Source organism: Galeopterus variegatus, unplaced genomic scaffold (assembly GCF_000696425.1).
Source record: "Galeopterus variegatus unplaced genomic scaffold, G_variegatus-3.0.2 Scaffold1009, whole genome shotgun sequence".
In the NCBI taxonomy this organism is placed as follows: domain Eukaryota; kingdom Metazoa; phylum Chordata; class Mammalia; order Dermoptera; family Cynocephalidae; genus Galeopterus; species Galeopterus variegatus.
Window position 1 is genome coordinate 254,913 of NW_007727120.1, and position 15,047 is coordinate 269,959.

The window sequence follows — 15,047 nt, forward strand, 5'->3', positions numbered from 1 at the left end:
GGGGGGGGGGGGGGGGGGGGGGGGGGGGGGGGGGGGGGGGGGGGGGGGGGGGGGGGGGGGGGGGGGGGGGGGGGGGGGGGGGGGGGGGGGGGGGGGGAGAAGGATGAGCAGAAAAAGTGAAATCACGTTTCTTTAGAATTCCACATAGGACTGGCCCCATCAACTCAATCACCATCATAAAATACCTCCAAACAGTAAAATGAGGTAATTTCTTGAAACTTCACTTCCTACCAGCCTCAGAATAGTAATTGAAAATATTCCTTTGTAAAATTTGTCATTCTAACTGTTTTTGTATTCTGAGCTTAAAACCAGAGCTCTCCCCTGGCAAAACTGTATTGTTCCTTTATTGTTAGATCCTAACAAAAAGGCTGCAGTGATGTTTTCTCTTTATCTTTCGTTTGAAAATTGTGGAGAAAATGCCATTGCTTTTACCATAAGAGCCTTCTTTGTCTGAGATGGTGAGTTTCAGACAGAAGTGAAATACTATTTCCTCAGTGCCTGGAAGGAAAATTTAAGCTTGGTTTCCTTTTCAAGCTGTTAAATATTTTAAAGATACTACTTTGTAAAGGAGACAGCACGGTAGCGAGCCTGCATTCAAATTCCTAAAGTAAAGTTACCTGGAGTGTCTTAAGACTCAAAGCCTTTTGCCATAGCTAGTGTCTAAGTGCACAAGCTCCTAAAACAGTGTGCCATCTCATAGCAGAGAGGATGGCCTGAGATTCCACTGTGGACTGTGGGTTGATCAAGAGGTCAACCTTGTCATTTCGGAGTCAGAGGACGGGAACCCAGCCTAAGTCTCTGACAACCTTTCATATACTGCTAAGAGATGTGAAGAGAAACAACTCAGTGTGAATTTGCGATATTTTTGCTTCTCTCTGTCTGTGGCTCTTAAGAGATATGGGATCAAGGATAACTATTTGTGACTTATGGACCAAAAGATACACGTGAACAGTTTCTCTTTGTGGCCAGGTTGCTAAGAACGTGGAGAGGGGTGTGTAAGGGATGTGAACGATGGTGAGAATAGGGATCAGCACATTTCCACTACGACCCTCGACTCCACAAGGAGGGGCTCCTGCTTTTGGTCTCACATTTAGAGGGTCCTGCTCTGTGCCTCTTGTGGAGAGATCTCTCCCCACAGAATGAGGAATCCTTGAAGTCAGTGGAATGTGACTATCTGGAGTGCCTGGCCCACATTGTAGTCCATACTCCCAGGATCTTGGAATTCCCTCCCCAGATAGCCCTCACATATTTACAGGGCCTAAGTGGCTGTCTTCCCCAGGTCAGTCTTCCTAAGGGCAGACTCTGTGTCTGGCGTTGCAGATCTCTGAGAACTGTGGGTAGCTGAGGAATAGCCGTTTCAGGCAGGGAGCATGGTCAGAGCTCAGATATGCAGCAGAATGTCCACACGTAAGCTCGAGGCCTTTACTATGGGTGATGGAGCCAGGCAGGGGAAGGGAAGTGGACAGACGGGCTGGCTCTGCTCACGTCACTATATGCAGGTACAAAATTCCCAGGGGCCAAGAATTCTACATTTGAATCTGGCCTTCCAGGTTCTTATGGAGGGATAGTCATCCAGGTAGAAGGATGGAACATATTTTATTTAGCAGTTTTATTAGCATAGAACTTTAAAATGTTTAGATGTGTGGATGTGGGTTTTCATTCACACTCTTGCCCGAGGCCTCACAAATGTTAGGATTGGGTCTGGTGCTTCCTTCCTCTTTTTCCCAGTTATCCATGTACACAAAGAGCTCAAACGCAGTGGGGACCATTTGGGCAGATTCCCCATGTGTCTGTCCATCTGACTGACACTGCTCCTGCTCACAAGAAAGGTTAGAATAAACTAGGACTTCGGAAAGCCTGCCACGCCTCACTTAAGCTAGAATCTGGAATGTAACCAGGCATGAGGCCCAGGTTTGGCTGCCCAGTGTCTTACTCAGTGACTTACAGCCACTTCCCTTCATCTGTCTGATTTCCCTACCATCTGGCTGGTGCTGTCGTTTTTTGTTTTTGTTTTTGTTTTTCCTTTTAATGGCTTTGATTACTGAACTAATTTCTGGCTGAATAGGAGAGCTGAGTTATAGGTCTGTCACACCATGAGTGATCAATTAACAAACACTTGTAGTGAGCTAGACACTGCACACTTGTGACTCTCTTCAGGCAGCTGCTGTGTGCCTGTCTCCTCCAGTCCCTACAATATGGGGAACGTAAGTCACAGCCAATGGGAGAGTTGCTGCTCCACGTCTGCATGACTCTGAGGGTAACTATGCTTTTATGGGTGGGAACACCCTGCCAGTGTCTGGGGGTGTCCAGGGGAACTATGGGTTTAGGTCCTCAAAGGGGAAGAAATCTCTGAAATGTTAACTTAATCTTTCGGAAAGATTCACATTACCTTTTAATTCTGTTTTTCCACCAACTTTTTGAAATACCCTCAAAATCTGGGAAATAATAAATTAGAATTTCAATTCCATCTAAAGTAATAACCGACATTTCCAGAAAGCTAACACATCATCTTTCAACTCTCATAGATGACAAATATTAGAGGCATTCCATTTCCAATACAGAATGTTAAATTGTTCATTTCCTTCTTTAAGGAGTCTTGAGAGATGATAAATGGGGTGGGAAAGCCACAACTTTGCAGGTATAGATACTAGTTTTCTGTGAAATTATACAATCTCACTAGAAAGTCAGTAATTGAAGGTGAGGTCACCAGCAATGATTTCTTCCCCAATGGAAGCTGCTCTGACTCCACACTCTTTCAGAGACCTGCGGCTCCCATCTAGATAGGCGGCAGAGGGACAGGTGAAGCAAGCTGATACCTACGAGTAGATTTTGAGGTTGTGATGGGAAACAATTTGGTCACGCCTTTCCAAAGAACAGACATAGATAAAGGAAGAACCGAGAGACCTGCGGCTCCCATCTAGATAGGCGGCAGAGGGACAGGTGAAGCAAGCTGATACCTAGGAGTAGATTTTGAGGTTGTGATGGGAAACAATTTGGTCACGCCTTTCCAAAGAACAGACATAGATAAAGGAAGAACCGCAGCTGGGTGTTCTTTGTCTTCTGTAATGGAGAGTTGAAAAGCCCACATCGAACCTAAGTTTTACAAATGCCATGTTATTGAGAAGGGTGTTAGTGCAAAGAAGAAATGGTCTAAAAACACAATGTTTATCTAATTTGAATTGATTTTCATAAAAGAAGGATGGCATTTGTTACCAGAAAATACGCAGTGCTGCTTCTGTTTTATTCATTTATTCAAGAAATATTTATTGGGTGCTTACTGCACTGTCCTGGGCACTGGGGATACAGCACTGAACAAAACATAAAAATCCCTTCCTTCACAGAGCTCCAGTGGTGGAGACAATGGAGGGAGAGGCAATCAGAAGATAAGGGAGTACATTCTATAGACTATCAGAGTGTGATATGTGTTAAAGAGAATAAAAGAAAGCAGGGAAGGGGGATAGGAGGATTGGGGAGAAGTGGCCAGGGGAGGCCTCATAGAGGAGATAACATTTAAGTGCATCTTGAAGGAAGTGAAAGAGTGAGGAAGTGGATATTCACAGGGAAGAGTATTGGAGGCTGAAGGAACAGTGAATGCAAAGGAACCGAGTAGTTTGAGTGGAGAGAGGAAGAGAGGAAACAGAGTAACAAAAGGTGAGCCATCTGTGTGTGTTTCTGGAATCAAAACGTCAAGTGGTGTTGTAGCAAGGACTTGGGCTTTGGCTCTAAATGAAACAGAGGGGAAGACTGAATGCTCTTCTGAATAAGATAGGAGTCTCTTGCAATTGCGATAGAAAAAGATTGAGCATCTGTTTGCACAAGGTCATGGCTGGGCCCTGTGCAAAGTTAGACACGGTCCTCCCACAGCATCCTCGAAGTGAGTGACGTGGGACATAGCCCTCTCACATCACTCTACCCCTTCCGCTGCTGTCCTGCATGTGAAAATGAAATTCCTTACCCATTGCCATCATGAACTGTCTAATATTACTTATCTTTTCCTTTTGTGGCCTCATTTCTAAAGACTATGCTGAGAGAGTAGTAGAATATTTTCATTGTTGGCTTTTCCCACCGTCAATCCTTTATCTTTCATCAGGCTCTGTGGCTCTGATGACTGAACATCTCTGGGTCTCTTTCTTAGACTCCTGGGCAATAGCTCTTCCAAAGGACTGAAGTGGAAACAAGATACAGATCTTTTTTCCCCACCACAAATTGCAGAATAATATGTCCTAGACATAATACAGAGGCCAGTGTACTATTAATACTGAAACTGATATAAAATGCAAGCATTCTTCTATTTTTGTACTGTTCTTTATTTTCCTGTCTTCATGTTTCATATCTGACTGTGTTTATATATGTTCCATGCCATAGCTGTAATTACCATAATTAATTAAGCCCATGCTGGGAGCATCTCCTTTTTAAAGAAAGGCAGCAATTCTATTTGCCTTGCTTGGCATAGCTCAGAACATGATGCTATATGTAAGAGAAGACCTAATTAATACAATTTGCAATAAGTCCACATTTTAGTTGTTTTCATCACCTCCAAAAGGCCTGGGCCAATACATTTCATGTCATCCTCAGAGAGTATTCACTGAGCTATGAGGACATTCTACCATCGACCCACCCATGGCAAGTCTTCCACCTGGTCTACTCTCTTTGACATGCAGATCTGGGTAAGACTATCTGCCACAAACTGGGACACCTTTAGAGTTGAATGTACAAAGGGCGTGCACTCAAATGTCAGTGCTCCAGTTTGAAATTATGGGTTCAGCTGCTTCTACACTGCTCCCCACTTTTTGGTTCCCTTTCTCCGCCTTTTTAATTTGTGTGCATCTTTCTCTCCCCTGCACTGTGTTATCAATCTTGAGAAGTTTTTTTTCACCCTCTTTTCTGCATTCTGCCTTTCTTCTGTTCACACATCCCCCAGCACTCCCCTGCATTAGTCCGTTTCTGAGGTGGAAAGTCCAAAGTCCAGGGAACACAACTGGTGAAGGCTTTGTTTGGTGGTGGCTTAAGTGATGGCAGAGTATTACATTGTGAAAATGGTGGAGCAGAGAGAGTAGAAGCAGACTCTCCTCTCTCTTCTTTAAAGTCCTGAGAACCACGCCCCTGACCATTTTCAATCCATTCACTACTGCACAGTCCTATAATCCAATCACCTCTTCAAGGCTCCACCTTCTAATTACTGTAATATGATTTCCCACCCTCAACAGTCACAGTGGAGACCAAGATTATAATACATAAAACTTGGGGGACACAATTCAAGCTTCAGTGAGTTTTGGGGGGACATAATTCAATCCACTACACCCCCTCATTCACTCTCACTGGTGGCTACCTTTTTACAAAGCTCACGTTGACTGGCACTCTTGAAATATTCCTCTTTTGTAGCCTCTGGGACACCACAATCTCCCAGTTTTCCTGCTTCCTCTCTGGACACTCCTAGTCAGTGTCCTTTGGTGGCTCCTCCTCCTCAACCCAAAAATTAACTGATGATGTTCTTCAGAGATTGGTCCTAGGCCAATTTTTCTCTATTATCTCCCTAGATAATCTCATCCATTTTCATTGCTTTGCATAATACCTATATCATGAAAGATGCCTAAATTTATGTATTTCGTCTAGACCTCTTCTCTGAGCTCCAGACTCATACATCCAACTGTCTACTTGACATCTCCACTTGGACATCTCATAGTGTCTCAGACTTGACATGCCCCAGATCAAACACTGGATTTCTACTGATAAGTTCCTTTCCCCACCTCTTTCTTGCCCTAAACTGTAAGCCTGTTCTTCCCCTTGTCTTATCCACCTTGATTAATGCCACCGCTATCTATCAATTGAGCAAAACATTTTGGATCTACTTTCAGAAAGTTTTTAGAATCTGTTCATCTCTCTCCATCTCCAATGCAATAGCATTGTCTTTTTTCCAGACATTTCTTAAAGATATTAATCAGCCATGAGACATCTTAAAATCTTTGAAAAGCTTCTCATTGTAATTAAAATCAATTCTAAAAGACTTCCCATGGCTTTTAAGTTCCGACATTAATTGACATCAACTGATCTCTGAAACCTCATTGTTTTTTTTTTTGGCCTTTTCCCTATCACTGCCTACCCCCTAGCCACATTGGCCTTCTTTTAGTTCCTAGCGCAAGAAGATCTCTTTCCCTGGAGTTCTCACCTGTGCTTTCTGCTCTACTTGGCAAGTTCTCTGGGGGTACTCAGCTCCTTTTTATCTTTGGAACTCAACTATTTGGAGCAGCCTTCCCTAACTGCTGCGTAAAGCCCAATTCTTGCTCTCATTCTCTATCATAGCAACCTGTTTATCACCTTTATTGTAATTATTGTGATCTGTAATCATTTAATTATTTAGGTACACTTGTTTGACTTTCCCACTAAATTGCGAGTTCCACGACAGCAGGACTGTGTGCCTGATTCACTGTGGTGTCACTAATGCCTGTTAAAATGGCATAGAGTGGTCGTCAGCCCATGTTTGCCAAATAAATGAAAATGTGCACCTGTATCAGTTGTCTTCGACACTGGCTTCAAATTAGGATCACCTGAGAGAGCTAAAATAAAAATACCAGTGCCAAACCCCACCCCAGAGACTCCAATTTAATTAGTGTGATGTCAGATCTGGCATCATTAGTTTAGAAAGTTCTTCAGGTGATTCTAATGTACAGTCTGGGAAGAAAATCACTGCCCAAAATGAACCATGGAAGACAAGGTATTACTAAAACCCTACCTTGGGGAAAAGACTTCTCAGAATGAGTTTATAAATGACAAGATGAGAAAGAGCAATTTAGCTGACCTGCATGGGTGCCATGCAACAGTGGTCATGGTCAGAAATGTTGCCTGAAGAAGGCTGAGGGATACGGGTGGAAGGAACATCTGATCTGGGAGGGCAACAGGATCCTAGGCCATAAAGACGGCAGGCTGTGGTGACTGAAGCCATTTCTGGCCAGAGCCAACAAATTGTTCTCTTTTCTACCTCCAGCCCTGGCATGCACCACGTCTGGAGACATAAAAAGATGCCCACAGTATTGAGAAGATACAGGAAAATGGTCAGGGCCCCTCAGATGTTCAGAATCTTGCTGAGCATTTGATGTAAATATGCACGTGTGCCCAGGAGTTTCTTGGCTATTGTCTAATGTAATTGCTCGTGTGCACCCAGGTGTCCTGGATTATGACTTAAGTATAAAGGACTAACAGGTCTGATCCACAGTGCTTCTCAGGACACCCTGCGAGGTTACTAGGGCGACTGCTTCTATGTCTGAATAAAGCCTATCAATTTTTTACCCACGGCTCTCAGGACCTTTTCCTATGGCCTAACTCGTAGACCTGCGTGTGAAGGGTGTGTGACCCAGTCTGTGAGCCCTAGCCCTGTGGGTAGTTACGTAGCTTTACACACAGCATTGTTACTGTGGGTGGTGTGGAGGGTTTCAGATAGATCATCGGGAAGACCTCTTTTCCCTTCCTTTTCCCCCTTCTTCATGCCTCAGGATGCCAAGGCTTGGCTCCCATCCTGCAAGGAAGTAGACAGCTGAACAAATGGTCCTGGAAAGGCTTCAGCACAAGGAAAGAGAGAAGCTTGGGGAACCCAGAGGTGAGTGGGAAGGAGAAAAAGAGAAAGGCGGCCTAACGAGGAAGGTTCTCTGAGTGTGAGCGAGGCCACCTAGGCAGCACACACTGGTGACAGAAACGGGGGAAACCAGTGGAAGAGAGCTGCCCCTGGTGTCTTTCTATGGAACGTGACTCATGCCTCAACTCAAGGCTCCCCTAGTGCAGTCCCTGGCTCTGAGAGTGTGCTGCACTGGCCCACACTTAGAGTATTTGTGACAAAGGCTATAGAACTCCATGCTTATACAGTCAGGGTTTAGAGCTGGGGTCTGAATGAGTATTAAACTTTAGAAAAATGCTCCCAAAACTCCATGTACCATATGTGGATTTAAGGGGAATGAGGTGATCTGTAATTCAAGAGTGACCTCTACCCCCAGAGGTCACAAACTATCAGTTCATCTGACCTTCAAACAGGTTTTGTTGTCATGCGGTTTTTCAGAAATTATCGAAAATTTCGATATGTAAAGAGTGGAGCCCTAAAAACACTGGATAGTCTGGAAACACTAGGCCTTTATCCTCTGCAAGACACAGATCTGGAGCTGGCCCCTTTCCTTCCTTCCTTTTAGTGAGCACCGGCGTTTACAGTAAGTTTGAAGTTGAATGAAATATAGTGTAAACACAGGGCCTGTTGGTTCCCACATGCATTTGTGTGCTCAGGTTCTCCTTGCATTAGACTTGGCCAAAGGCCTAGATAAGATCTGGGACTTGGATTAAGTTCTGCATTCTCCAAGTCATCTCGCTTTTCAAATAACATGAGTGTGGTCGTCTGTCGGAACTGTCAAACAACTTGTCTTCTGAATGGGCTGTTCTTCTGCATTTCATTCAGAAGCTGGAGTGTGAGCTGGAGTGTGGACACAGCCGTTAACAAGTGCTGTGTCTCCGCTTCAGACCGGCTTTTCTCTGCTTTGTGATGGTGGGTCAGGACTCCCCAAACTAGTTCTGCCTTGTCAGCTGTTTGCCATTAGGCTCTGCCAAATGTGAGCACCAGGAGGACAGGAGAGGGGGCAAGAGTCCTCTTCCTCCACTTTGAATAGCACTTCTCCCTGCTAGCAGCAATTGGGGAGTTTCCAACCCCTCTCCGACCTCACAGAAACCTCTCATGGTGTCCAACAGAGGTACAGTGCCTACCCTCGAGGTCTGAGGCCAGTGCTCTGGGGCCTCTCCTCGAGCTTCTAGGCTCTGATAACCCCAGACTCTTTCGTTTGTCCCCAAAGCCCTAGGGATGGTGGTAGCTGCTTTCTGAATATCACCATCTCTGAGATCTCAGGGTCTCCTTTTCGTTTTTTTCAGTCCTCCAACACCTGTTTAATCAGTTCTCTAAGCTCAAACTTGAGCTCTCATCAGAATCACCTGAAGAGCTTGTTAAAACACAGATGGCGGGCCCCACCTTCAGAGTCTTTGATTCAGAAGGTCTGGGGTGGGGCTGAGAATCTGCTTTCCTGACAAGTTCCCTGATGATGCAGATGCTGCACTTCTGGGGACCCTGCTTTAAGAATCACTGCCATACATTATACTCCCTCTTTTTAAATAGTGTGTTTTGTTTTCTAGCTGGACTTTGGTTGATTCAATGGCCATCACTAAAATAGCAAACCACTGCACCCACCAGATTGCTTTTGGATGTTTGGTGGGGGGAAGTAATCCCATCTCCCACTTCTAACTTTGGCCTTCACATGCGATTGAATCACCCTTTTGTCCATCTACACCTTGTACCTGTGCTCTTGCCCTTCTGCCCAGGTTGCAAAGCCGTTGGCCTTCCTTTATGGTACTCCATCCCGTCTGTGTCCTCATTTCTCCAGCCTGTACCATCTAAGTGCCCAAGTTAATGTCTTCTTCCTGGGCTTGCTTTTTCACGTCAACAAATTCATATTGAATGGTGTACTGTGTGCAGAGCTTCGTGCCGGATATTTTTGCCAGAGATACAAAGATGAGAAAGACTTAGATTCTGTTCTCATAGGGTAATTATTATCTGTACAATTTAGAACTGTATTATAGGCTTGGGATAGATATGGAGAAGATATTACCAGAACCCCTGCTAGAGAGAGACTTGCTTTGGTTGGGTGAATAATTTGATTAGCAAGGTGTGGATGGGGAAAGACCTTAAGAAGTGTGCTCGAATGCGTAGAGGCTATACTGCCTTGTAAGGCAAGTGAGCACCTGTTAACTGTAGGGCTTTGTTCTATAGAGAGGGATCTATGGAAGTTCATGGCTGGAGTGGCATTGCGTGGGAGAAGGTGAATAGTGTCAACAGAAAGAAGAGGCCTTTGCCTGGTGGCTGTAGCCCAAGGGCAACTTCTGGGGAGAAGAAACAGCCAGTAGGGATTTTCATGGCTTTGTTTGCTAGCGTGAGTTGTAATCTCTCTCCATCTCTCCATGAAATTACCAATGGTTTACTTACTTCCTAAGAATATGACACAGTGTTTAATCTGTTTGCAAGTTTGGAATGGGGTGAAATTGGAGACCACCCGTAGAAGAAAGGCTACATATGAGTTACATGTTTAAATTTTGTCTTTCTCCTCCTTGCAAATATGAGGGTACTTCAAAAAGTTCGTAGAAAGATTCATGTTATCTTTTAATTTTATTTTTCCACAAACTTTTTCAAGTATATTGTATATTTTAAGCACCCCGTGACACTGGATTTTATATTCTTTTTCATCAGCCTTGGTTATTAAGTAGAATGTGTCTATCAGTGAACTAATTTCTGGGTTTAGAGTTTATCCTTGTCCAGGTACATCTAACATTTGGTTACACAAAGTACTTACAGGCCTGAATATGGCAATTTATATGTGGGTAAAACACTGGGTTTTTACTTTTTTACAGTATTTATTTAGTTTTCTAATTAAGAATAGATAAAGGCACATTATTGAACATTTAGATATATTTTTAAGCGTTGGCAAAAATAAACATCACTCGTAGTTTCACTGATCAGAGATAACCACAACCAACAAACTGGAGTATCTATTTATCATCTGTCTCCTTCACATATACATATATTTAGCCTCCATGTCCATAAATATATGTATAGAGAATATATATATGATATATGTAATATTTTTGTATATATGTCTATGTTTATATATATGGATAATCAAATTGGCTTCATAATGTTTATAAAATCTTACTGCTTTTTCACTTAATGTTTTGATATAAGCATTCTCTTGATTATATCTTCAACAATATAATGTACTGTCAGCATCATAGTCATTTGTATAGACTATCATAATTTATTGAATTCTCTATTGTTGAATAATTATATTTCCCCACTTTTTTCTATTACATATAGTTCTACAATGAACATCCACATATATATATGATTTGTACTGTAAATTTATATTTAGGTACATTGTCTCTTGACACACTGAAAAGCACATTTGTCTTCAGAGGTAGAATTTTGTACTTACCTGAAATGAAGCTCAAGAGATACAACCCTAGTGGACCATGCAGAGTTTCAAAGGGTTTGCCAAAAGCATTGTACATGAAGAAGGCTGTGCCCACCATGGTTAAAAGAATAAGGATTGTGGAGAAGAGAATGACATTGACGTGGATACTCCCTGGGATCGCTTTGAGCAAATCTGGGAAAACTGAAGATAAAACAAAACAAGGATTAGGAGAAATTTCATTAGCAGTAGTCTGCAAGTATAATTTAAAAAATTAAATCTCTCTTCTACTTTTAATTTTAAAAACCACAAAGTCTTTCTGATGAATACATTCTCACTTACTAACTTATATGGCGTTTATGAAGATGTTTAAAGATAGAATCATTTTATAGAATTTACCAGTAAAAACTAGCAAAGGGGGGATTTGAGGGAATTTTTTTTCTGCCTTTGGTTATATGTAATTACTTAAAGAAGCAAGTGTTGGCTTTATAACCCAAAACTGTACATTTTGATGACTAAACTTTAATGACATTTCTCAGTAATCATTGAAAGAAAGTGAGCCAAGATGCTGGGTACCGTTCAAGCTTTATTAAAGAAAGAAATCTGCCAGGCTGTGCTCAAAATGGAGGATGGCCCAGGGCTGCCCTGAAAATGGGGGACAGCCACTAACATAGGGTGGTAGGAGCTTATATTGGTATGTTGGCACCAAGAGCTGGGTGATGTAATTCCGGGGTGGGGATTGAGTTAGGTCATGGGAATGGAGAGTTCTGTGCGTGCGGAAACACCAAAAGTTTCATTTTCTCCGAAACCATGAGGCTTCTTGTAAGAGAGAGCGGGGGAGGGGAGGGGAGGAGGTGGATGGTGCCATTTTGTACTTGGGCTTGTCTAAAAGAGCACTGGTTATGTGGCAGATCTATTAATCATTGTTTTAAATATCTTGTAATGATATTTTAAGTTTGGGGCTATCTGGGGAAATTCAGACATCAGGGGGTTTTTATAATTTTTTTTTTGTTGCAAAAACAAAAATGGTTTCTAGCCCACACCAAGATTAGAGAATAGGGTATTTTAAATCAACTTCAATATTTTGATGTAGCACAAAGCTGTGGGAAAATAATTTCTGGTGCTACAAGAAATATTTTCAATCTAGAAAACACACCAAATCTATTTCTAGATTTTGTGTTTGGGGCAAATTTTTCTTGTTTGCAGAAAAAATGAAATGCTGTATAAATGTGGGATTTCTCTTTATCTGGTGAGGCATCAGCATGCTTACCTTCAGAAAACCTGGCAGGACCAATCTGGGGAAGTTCAGTTTAGTCCATTTTAGTTTCCCAAATATTTATCAAGTGCTTAATTTGTTTACTGAGCACCTATCATGTGCCAGGCATTGTTCTAGGTGTTGTAAGTAGAGCCCTAAAGTGAAATAAACAAGATCCCTGTTGTCTCATGGAGCTTATAACTTAATGGGAGTAGGCAGACAATTAGCAAGTAAATAAATAAGTGTGATAGCTTATCTCAAGAGATGGTCACTATCAATGTCTTACCTCTTTACACACATGTCACTTCCCCTTCCCCTTTAAGAAATTTTTCCTCAATCTCCTTGAACTTGGACTGGCCTGTGATTGCTGTGACCTGAATATGGTAGCAGGAGTATATTGTGCCATTTCCAGGCCTCACCTATAAGAGGACTAGCAGATTCTGTTTCTTTGCTCGTGAAGGCTTGAGCTGCCAAGCAAGAAGCTCAGGCTACTCTGCTGGAGAGGGAGGTCACCTGGAGGGGCAGAAGCTCCAGACACGTGAGGGAAGGAGCTGTCCTGGACATCCAGCTCAGAAAAGCCTCCAGATGATTCTAACCCAATTACTATAACCTGAGTAATGGAATAAACGGTGATGCTGTTAACTGAGGTGACAAGGAGAAGGAACAGGTTTGGGCACCAGGGTGAGAAGTGGTGCAAGAATTCTATTTCAGATATTTTAAGTTTGAGTTGCCTTTAAGGCCTCCACGTAAAGAGGTCAAATAGGATGTACATGTCTGGAGGTCCAGGGAGAAGACAGGGGTGTTCAATAGGGCCGGGACCAGGGTAAAGCAAGCAGGGTGCCTAGAGTGTAAAATGTAAGGAGACAGTCACTTTCTAGGGCCAACCCTGTACTTGCATGAGCCCGAATGTCTCCTTAACTTTTACATGCTAGGTGCCTCAAGGCATCACCCTAGCTCTGGCCCTGGTATTTAAAGCCATTGGAATGGATGTTACCCACGGAGAAGCTGTAGTTAGAGGAGAGAAGGGGCAGGAAGGAGCTCCAGGGCACCCCACGACTACCAGCACAGAAGAGGGGAAAAGCTGGCTGGGGAGCCAAAAGAACAGCTTGTGAGTTAAGAGCAAATCCATTGGTGGGACAGCAGGGAAGTCAACAAGAAAGAAAACGTTTCAAGGAGGAGGACATGGTCGGCTGTGCAAACTCATGTCCCATGGCCACAACGCTCCCCTCCTGACCACGTGTGAGGAGACCAGGTGAAGGAGATGGATTGGTTCAGTACAAACCCTTCACTGCTCTGGATATAACTCACTACACGTGAGAATATGCTTAGTGCTATCAGATAGGCAGCACCCGCCTCATAAACACAGAGGGGCTTGTTTGGATCCTGATGGTGTTCACCGCAGTGTCCCCACTCAGATGGCAAGGCTAGGTCATTTGACTGCTGAGGTCTGGTTGCACTACTTCTCCTTTATCTTCTCATAATACTAGAAATGCACATTAAAACTATAAGAAGCCATTTACCACAAATCATGCTTACAAAGATCAAAACATTTAGCAATATTCTGTGTTAGCTAGGATCTAGGGAAATGGGACCCTTGTGCATTTTTCTTGGGAGTGTAAATTGGTATAACCTCCTTCAAAGCAGTTAGGCAATATCTATCTATCTATCTTCAAGCATTAAAATGTACATACCCTTTAGCTCAGTGACTTCCCTTCCAAAGGTTATTTTATGGATATTTTTGCACATGAATCCAACAAAGTATTACAAGGATAGTCATTGCAGCATTTTTTTTTTGTTGGTAATAACAAAAGGTTGGAAATAATTTCCACGTCTAGCAGTAGTGCATCCATAGAATGGAATATTAGTCAATGATTACAAACAATAAAGCAAATCTATAAGAACAGGGTATGGAATTATCAAAATGTGATATTAGATGAGAAAACAAACCAAACAATAAGTGTGCATCATTCTGCCATTTGGTGAGAAGCCAAAGGTGGATGCATATAACAACAAATAATTATTTAAGCACTTTACTGATTTAATTCTCTTGACAACCCCACGAGATAGGTACTATTTTTAAAAGCTGAAACACAGGCTATGCCGTGCACAAGATGTATACTTAGTAAGTGGCAGAATAGGATTTGAACTCTTTCTTCACTCTGAACCATCATGCCACAGCAACTTCAGGGACTGGCATGCGTGTCTAGGCAGGTACTATTTCTAGAAGGCTACGCACAAAACTGGTAACATTGCTTCTGGGGAGGAGAAGTGAGGAACATTTCACTATGTACCTTTTTGTACTCTTTGGAAAAGAAATTGTTTTTTATCGTCCTGCAAGCATTATCTATTCAATGAACACACGAGTACTTTTTTAATAATTAAAAGGATAAACAAATGCATAAAAAATTCCTGTGACTGCTATAAATTAAAAGAAACTTAAGAGACACCAAATTCAATGTGTGGATATTGTTTGTGGATATGGTTTGTGATTTAAACAAAATATTTATAAAAACAATTTTGAGGTAAACAAGGAGAATTGAATATAGACTGGGAATTGGTTGAAATTTCATAATTGTTATTCATTTTATTGGCTATGTTCATGGTATTGTGGTTGTGTTTTTAAAAGTCCTTATAGGGCCCGCCCGGTGGCACACTGCTACAGTGCGCCGCTTGTGAGCGCAGTGGCGCTCCCGCCGAGGGTTCGGATCCCACATACAGACCGGTTCCCACTCACTGGCTGAGCGAGGTGCGGGCGCAGCACCGAGGTTTGCGATCCCGTTGCCGGTCCCGGTCCGGTATGGGCGTGACACTGA

At 42.8% G+C, this 15,047-nt stretch overlaps 1 protein-coding gene across 2 annotated transcripts in view; it reads right to left on the bottom strand.

The window, feature by feature from the left end:
• The window catches only part of CLRN1 (clarin 1), a 40,262-nt gene that overhangs the window by 3,431 nt on the left and 21,784 nt on the right, over positions 1 to 15,047 (bottom strand). For both annotated transcript variants that reach the window (XM_008574174.1, XM_008574175.1), the window contains one exon: positions 11,004 to 11,183. In XM_008574174.1, the coding sequence (XP_008572396.1) occupies positions 11,004 to 11,183 (180 nt within the window). The remainder of the gene's footprint in view (positions 1 to 11,003; positions 11,184 to 15,047) is intronic.